Here is an 8,296-nt window from a genome sequence, read left to right on the forward strand (position 1 = left end):
TTTCTGGGAGTTTGGACTTCTGTCACTTCATACTGAGGGATTTTTCTTTCATTCACTCATTTGAGGCAGCCTAGTTTATTGTAGCTACTATAAGAAGTGAAGCTACCATTGAATATTTATTCTGCTCCCAGAGAGACCTGCAGGCCTATGTTAGCCTTTTTCATCCCCAGGTCCACTGATATCCAGCCATTGCCACCCTACAGTTCCTATGAATTGACTACATGCACAGACTAGGTTTTAAAATACACAACCCCTCCCTCTTTTGGGGAAATGTATCTTGGGGCTGGACTAGTTGGCAAAAGAGCCATCTGGTCAGATTTGTAAATTTTACTCCATTTTAGCAAAACAGAAATAGGTTCTAAAGATGGGCACAAGTAGCTCATACCTGTAGTCCTAGCTTCTCAGGAGGCTGAGATCTGAGGAACATGGTTCGAAGCTAGCCAGGGCAGAAACATGCATCGGACTCTTTTTTTTTTTTTTTTTTTTGCCAGTCCTGGGCTTGAGCTCAGTGCCTGAGCACTGTCCTTGGACTCTCTTAAAGCTAGAACTCTACCACTTGAGTCTCAGCACCACTTCCTTCTTTTCTTTTTCTATGTTTGTGGTACCAAGGAATTGAACCTGGGTATTCGTGCATGCTAGGCAAGCACTCTTATCACTAGGCCAGACTCCGGGCCCCCAGACTCTTATCTTCAATTAACCACCAGAAAAAGCCAGAAATGATGCTGCAGCTGAAGTAGTAAGAGTGCTAACCTTGAGCAAACAAAGCTTAGGGACAGCACCCAGGCCCAGAGTTCAAGACCTAGGACACCCACTAAAAATAAGACAAGAAAAAAAATATGTTCTAAATGTTGGGTCCTGGGGAAAATAAGGGTCAACCTCATGCAAATAATTTTGTTGAGTTGTCTGCATGCATAAATTCTGAGGTTGTCCTGATATGCATACTGTTAGAATAGCCACTGGGAATCTCCTATCTCCCCCAAAATATGTGCTAGTTAACTAGGAAATCTTATTTTGCCACCCAGCATATCCTATTGACTTTTACAAAGAACATGGAGAAAGGAGAGCCAAGACAAATATTTTATTTGATTCCTACACTTTTACCGTCCTATACTTGGTGGCAGTAACAAGATTGTGCATTAAGATGTCAATAAACACAGTGATCCATTTCAGTGATTTAGTCCAGCAACCTTACAGGCAGGCATTCTGCCTTTCCAGGCTCAACCCAGCCCTCTTCCTCATGTATCCAGCAGGTGGCGATCTTGTACATATTTTGCTGCTGGTCTTGTATTTCATTTTTACGTTTTTAAATGTATACTTTCAGAACTGTAGACAGTTACCTTGAGATTCATAGCTTAGATGTATGATTGTCTCATTCATGGTCATTTCCCACCCTAGTTGTCTGAAAGACTGTTTTAACTCATAGAATATAAACCTGTGGGGACCTATGAAAATCTTCAAGTATTTCTCAGGCGAATAATCCCTAAGACCTATTTTATATTTGACAGTCTAAAGGTGCAAGTTAGAAAAGAAGGAAGTGAACATGGCCATTTCCTACTGGGGGAAAAAAAAAGCTGTGATTTTTAATGCAATTGATCTGACAGAAAACCATCCAATACTAAAAATGTAGCCATACTTCCAGTATTGAAAAAGGCTCTGCAGAATAAGTTGAAAAAATAGAGGTTAACTCAGTGTTTACAACATCCTGTCATCCTAAAGAGAACAAAAAATTCCCTAGGTGGTCTTGACAAACATTCAGATCCAAGTGTGTTTTTTGTGATTCTAAATTAATTACCTATTTAGGCATCTGTGTAGCTCACACTTGATAGAAAATTGCCAACTTAACTGTTCTTTTTTGTTCTGAGACTTAGTTGGTGAAAAGTTAGGGAATGATGGTATAATGTGGTAATAACTACGTGGCAATAACCACAAGAGAATACTTTCAAAGTACAACAAAGCCCAGCTCATTAAAATGACCAGTTATATCCCCTACCACCACAATTGTGTAAAACGAAGTACAAGCAGTTATGTTTTAATAAAAGTATTTTACACTAATAGGTATTGTATTCTAAACCACGTTTCAGAACATATTTACATGATAATTTCAGAATCTTACTAAGTCTACAAAGGGAGTATTCCCACTGCTATGGACTGGGAATTACCCCAGATTTAGATCTTGGCTGGCTGCAGCCACCCCAGAAGGGCAGGAAGAACTGATCTTTCCTGACGTCTGAACCTGGTCTTCTTACTAACCTGACAGTACCGGCTCAGGAAATGATTGCTTCACACTGATGCACTCCAGGGAAAAATCTCAGAGACCCTGTGCTCAGGGACTAACTCCTGTTTGGGATCATTTCAGCAAAGAATAAAACCATGTCAGCCATTTACCTCACTATGTCTACAAGGCAGGTAAAATAAAACTTCCATCCCTCCTTACAGACACTACTTAATCCTGACTCTGAATTCTAGGGTCCAAAATTTGGGTAGCCACTGGGTTTTTTTGTTGTTGTTGTTTTGTTTTTTTGCCAGTCCTGGGTCTCTGAACTCAAGGCCTGGGCATTTATCCTTGAGCTTTCTCAAGGCTAGCACTTTACCCTTGAGCCTCAGCACCACTTCCAGCTATTTCTGTGTATGCATTACCAAAGAATTGAACACAGGGTTTCTACCACTGGGCCATACTCCCAGCCTGACCACTGGTACTTTCTGTACTGATGATTGTGACCCTCCATCCATCTGGCACATTCCAGAGCACTGGCTTTGTCCATTTTGCCAATTGAAAGTATGATTGGTAGCTTCTAAACACCACCATTATTAGTTCAACTGCACTTTGACAAAGGTGAGGGATGAGGAAAACAAGAATTTTATCTTTACTATCTTTGTTTTACAAGAACCTGCCAAGGACTCCGGATCCCAGGACAGTGGGCAAAACCTATGTGCTGGGACTTGACCCACTTTGTCCCTGAAAAGTCCTGTCTCCTTCCCTACCTGGTTTACTGACACCCAGTGAGGATCTGAGTGCAATCAGACTGGTAGATCAATTTGGAAAGGGGTGTGGGTCAAGCTTCCTTCCCTGGCAGCTCCTGGACATTCCACCTTAGGCCGCCTGTCTGCCAGCTGGGTGAAATCATGGGCCTGGCTCCAGCCTTTTGGCAGCCAGTGTAGACAGCATAGCTAGAAGGGGCCTCAACCAGACTCCAGGTCGGCCCGATACAGCTGTCAGCCGCTTTAGCCTCACTGGGCACTAGGTGGGGGTGTCTGCTCCGTCCCAGGACAGGGACTGGGTGTCCGTAGGGAGCACGTCTTTCCCAGGGTAAGTTTTTGGGGTGCGGTACCGGGGAGTCTCCACCCAGGCCGCAGCCCTGCCTCAGCCTAATCCTACAGGAGCTAGAGCTGGGACGAGCTGGAAGACGCGACAGGCACAGACCACGCTGGGCGGGAAGCCCTGGCGGGCAGTTACACCCCAACCCCCGAGATTTCGGAGAGATCAGACCGGCCTGCAGACGGAAGAGATGGAGGAAGTTGCCTCCACGCCTGAACGGCTCTGGCGGCTTTCTCCCGTCCTCCGAGTCGGCTTCCCCGCCCCGGACACCCCGCGCCACTCCGGGCCTTTGGCCCAGGCTCAAGGTCTTGTGATGTGATTAGCAAAGCCAGTGCCTTGTCCTCAGACACTCAGCCCAGCCCGGCAGGCCCGGGCGCTCAAGCCCTGTTTACTGAGCCTGGGCGGGGAGAGGGGCGGAGAAACCGGGCCAGACTTCTAAGGGCTAGACTACAGCTGCAGCCTTCCGCGTGGCCGCGTCGCCCAACCCCCCACCGTGTCTCCACGTGCAGCCCGACGGAGCCCACCGATGAGACTCAGGCCGGGAACCCCTGACCCCAGTCCCCAGCGTCCTTTGCCAATCAGCTGGGCACGCGCGGACCGTTGCAATAGATCTGCATTTTGCAATTCCCGCGCCCAGTACAAAAACCGAGGGTGGGAGATAAAAGCTGCGCCAGCCCGCCTGGCAGGATCGGGCGGGGAGAGACACGTCCAGGGCTGCAGAAGGCAGGACATGTGGAAGGCGCTGGGGCTTTCCAACCCCGCAGCCCCACGGGAGAAAAGCGAGCAGCAACCGTGCCGCCGCCGCCGCCGCCGCCACCTAGCTAGCACCCAACTGGGCTGAACTCTCCACGCTGCCCCAGCGCCCCGGCCGCCGGCCCCGCCTCCTCCCCACCCGCTAGAAGGGGGGAAAAAATTGGCGGCGACCAATGGGAGGCGACCGAGGCGCCTGACGTCGGCGGGCCGGCGGGCGGCGTTGCCTGGAGACCCCGGCGGGGTCAGCGCTCCGCGCCCTCCCCCGGCGCGCCCGCCCCGCCGCCGCAGCGCTCCCGGGCTCTATATAGGCTGCGCGCTCGCGGGCCGCCGAGTTCCAGCAGTCCGCGAGCTGCCGTCGGCTCCGCGCGGGGGGCGGGCCGGGCACCCCGGGCGCCGAGGTGCGCGCTCTGCTTTCCTTTCCTTCCCCCCCCCACCCCGCTCCGCACTCCGGGGCGCCTCTGCCCGTCCACGCTGCCCTCCTCTGCCCTCTTTCTCGCCCCCCCCAGCACAACTTTCAGTCCCTCCCCGCTCGCTCCTCGCCCCGTTACCAGTGGCCGCCCCGAGGGCTCCTCCCAGCCTTCCAACCTGCAGCTCCGACCACTACAGGACCCAGAAACATGTCGACCACACTTCTGTCGGCCTTCTACGACATCGACTTCTTGTGCAAGGTACGCGGGGATCAGGGGAGGGAGGCCGGCGGGCGGAACCCCTTCGACTTCCCAGACTTCGCCCCCGGTCCCCGGCTGGGAGAGGACCCCTCCCTCTGACTTTCGGGGGGAGGTGGAGCGGGGGTGGGGGGATCGTGAAGTTTTGCTGTCCCGTGTGCGAGCGCCCGGTGGGCGGGGAGCCGGAGCAGGAAGGGCGGAAGGGAAGGAGGGAGCGGCCCGAGCTGTTTAGTTTCTCGGGAGCTGACCGCGGCCACGCTGCCCGGGACTTCCCGGACCGTGTTTGCGCCTCCCACCCGGAGGCCCACGGGCTGGAGGATCACGTGTCGGGGCCCGCGCTGCCGGGGTGGGCCTCCCCGGGCCCGCTCGGGTATGGGTGGAGGCTGAGTCGCAATCCGCGGAAGAACTCCGTTTACAAAACGCCGGGAAGGCGTCCGGAGGCCCGGCGCCCGCCCCCAGCGCCCTCACCCCCGTCCTTGCGCGCTCTCACCCCCACCTCGCTCCCCTCCCTTTGGCAGACGGAGAAGTCGCTGGCCAACCTGAATCTGAACAACATGCTGGACAAGAAGGCGGTGGGGACGCCCGTGGCCGCCGCCCCCAGCTCGAGCTTCACGCCGGGCTTCCTCCGACGGCACTCGGCCAGCAACCTGCATGCGCTCGCTCACCCGGCTCCCAGCCCCGGCAGCTGCTCGCCCAAGTTCCCGGGCGCCGCTAACGGCAGCAGCTGCGGCAACTCGGCGGCTGGAGGCCCGGCCTCTTACGGCCCCCTGAAGGAGCCGTCGGGGAGCGGCGGCACCGCGCTGCTCAACAAGGAAAACAAATTCCGAGACCGCTCGTTCAGCGAGAATGGCGAGCGCAGCCAGCACCTCCTGCACCTGCAGCAGCAGCAGCAGCAGCAGAAGGGGGGCGGCGGCTCCCAGATCAACTCCACGCGTTACAAGACCGAGCTGTGCCGCCCCTTCGAGGAGAGCGGCACGTGCAAGTACGGCGAGAAGTGCCAGTTCGCGCACGGCTTCCACGAGCTGCGCAGCCTGACCCGGCACCCCAAGTACAAGACGGAGCTGTGCCGTACCTTCCACACCATCGGCTTCTGTCCCTACGGGCCCCGCTGCCACTTCATCCATAACGCCGACGAGCGGCGCCCCGCGCCGTCGGGGAGCGCGGCCGGGGACCTGCGCGCCTTCGGCGGCGCCCGCGACGCGCTGCACCTGGGCTTCCCCCGCGAGCCGCGACCCAAGTTGCACCACAGCCTCAGCTTTTCGGGCTTCCCGACCGGCCACCACCAGCCCCCGGGCGGCCTTGAGTCTCCGCTGCTCCTCGACAGCCCCACGTCTCGCACGCCGCCGCCGCCCTCTTGCTCCTCGGCCTCCTCCTGCTCCTCTTCGGCCTCCTCCTGCTCCTCCGCCTCCGCGGCCTCCACGCCCTCGGGCGCCCCGACGTGTTGCGCCTCGGCGGCGGCCGCAGCCGCTGCCGCGCTGCTCTACGGCTCCGGGGGCGCCGAGGACCTGCTGGCGCCGGGGGCCCCGTGCGCCTCCTGCTCCGCGGCCTCGTGCGCCAACAACGCCTTCGCCTTCGGCCCGGAGCTCAGCAGCCTGATAACGCCGCTGGCCATCCAGACCCACGGCTTCGCCGCCGCCGCCGCCGCCGCCTACTACCGCAGCCAGCAGCCGCCGCCGCAGGGCCTGGCGCCCCCCGCGCAGCCCCCCGCGCCCGCCGGGCCCCTCCCCGCCGGCCCCGCGCCGCCCTCGCCGCCCTTCAGCTTCCAGCTGCCGCGCCGCCTGTCCGAGTCGCCGGTGTTCGACGCCCCGCCCAGCCCCCCGGACTCGCTGTCGGACCGCGACAGCTACCTGAGCGGCTCCCTGAGCTCGGGCAGCCTCAGCGGCTCCGAGTCCCCCAGCCTCGACCCCGGCCGCCGCCTGCCCATCTTCAGCCGCCTGTCCATCTCCGACGACTGAGGCAAGGAGGCGCTCGTGAGGAGAAGGGAGAGGCCGCGGGGGGCGGTGGTTGGCGGGGACCCCCTCGCATCTCGCCCCTGGGGGAGGGGGCACGGAGGTCGGGGGAGGGCCAAGCCCCTGGCAGACTTGCAGAGCCCCCCTGCCGAGCGCGTGGACTCGAACTTTGCTCTGGGAGGGGGAATCCCTCCCTCCCCTTCGGTTTTCTCATTTTGTCTATTATTATTTTTATTATTATATTATTATTATTACGAAGTTTCTTGTTGAGCAAAAAAAAAAAACCGCCAACGAACTTTTTGTACTCGTGAACAAAAATACTCACAACAGCGCAGTTGTGATGCGAATAGAACAAAAACAACCAGACACTTAAAACTTTTTTTTAGGTCTCTTGAGTTTGAGACTCTAGGAAAAGTCAGCCCAGCACCAGCAGCTACCAACCACCATTCCATCTCTTCACTTGAAAAGCATTAGTGACAGTCCAGATGTAGGAACTCGGGAAGGAAGTTCCCAACTGTCTCAGACCAGTGTAAACAAACCAGCCAGCCACCACCTTGCTAAACTGTAAGCTTTTAGAATCTGCCAAGAATATGCCTTGATAGAAGTGGTACTCAGACCCTTAGGGTTGGGTTTTTCTTTTTGTTGTGTGGTTTTGTTTTTTGTTTTCAAGTTTTAACAGTTATATGTCTTGGGGGGGATCCTTGCATTCCAAAGTTTAATACTGGTTACTGGTTTCATTGTCACCACTTGGGGTGTTTAGTTTAGAACCATTTGTCTGCTCTCTCTGGAAGCCTTGGGCAGAGCTTAGTTTGTAATTGTTGGGGAATAACTGCTGAATTTTTAGCTGTTTTGAGTTGATTCGCACCACTGCACCACAACTCAATATGAAAAAAAAAAAACCTATTTAACTTATTTATTATCTTGTGAAAAGTATACATTGAAATTTTTGTTCATACTGTATTTATCAAGTATGATGGAAAGCAATAGATATATATTCTTTTATTATGTTAAATTATGATTGCCATTATTAATCGGCAAAATGTGGAGTGTATGTTCTTTTCACAGTAATATATGCCTTTTGTAACTTCACTTGGTTATTTTATTGTAAATGAGTAAAAAAATCTTAATTTAAGAGATTGTATGTAATATTTATTTCATTAATTTCTTTCCTTGTTTACGTAAATTTCAAAAGATTGCATGATTTCTTAGCAGAAATCTACCTTGATGCTGTGGAAGTAGTTCGAGGAATATTTTATGAGTTTTCTTAGAATGTATAAAGGTTGTAGCCCATCCAGCTTAAAAGAAAAAAAAAAAGACCACATACTTTGCAATCAGGCTCACATGTGGCATGCTTTTCTAATTCCAACTTTCTGAACTAGCAAAAAAAAAAAAAGTGTTTTGCTGAGTCCTCCAGACTGTGACATACTCTTGAGTATAAAGACATGTAGCAATAATGAGGAGGAGTCTCCCAGTGCCTTTCAGATGGCCCGAACTTGCCTTAAATCCTCCTCAACCAAATAAGTATTGTGTTTATTAGTGCTTGAGAGAATCTGAATGTAGGATGGGTTCAACTGCACAAAAGGAAAAGATTTTTTTTTACCACTTGTTATATA

The 8,296-nt window shown here is 53.6% G+C and overlaps 1 protein-coding gene across 1 annotated transcript; it reads left to right on the top strand.

The window, feature by feature from the left end:
• Positions 1-4,383: 4,383 nt before the first annotated feature.
• Positions 4,384-7,819, top strand: Zfp36l2 (ZFP36 like 2 zinc finger CCCH-type). The gene is made up of 2 exons (XM_090337048.1): positions 4,384-4,737; positions 5,253-7,819. Exons 1-2 carry the CDS (start codon positions 4,687-4,689, stop codon positions 6,687-6,689), a joined length of 1,488 nt encoding a protein of 495 aa, XP_090193174.1. The 5' UTR covers positions 4,384-4,686; the 3' UTR covers positions 6,690-7,819.
• The last annotated feature ends 477 nt before the right edge of the window (positions 7,820-8,296 follow it).

Source organism: Megascapheus bottae, chromosome 7 (genome assembly GCF_031878675.1).
Source record: "Megascapheus bottae isolate mThoBot1 chromosome 7, mThoBot2.hap1, whole genome shotgun sequence".
NCBI classification, from domain to species: Eukaryota; Metazoa; Chordata; class Mammalia; order Rodentia; family Geomyidae; genus Megascapheus; species Megascapheus bottae.

Bases quoted from the DNA above. Each gene is read 5' to 3' on its own strand.
- Zfp36l2 (XM_090337048.1), top strand. From the start codon at position 4,687: ATGTCGACCACACTTCTGTCGGCCTTCTACGACATCGACTTCTTGTGC. The intron at 4,738-5,252 runs GTACGCGGGGAT...TCCCTTTGGCAG, and splicing joins ACATCGACTTCTTGTGCAAG to ACGGAGAAGTCGCTGGCCAA.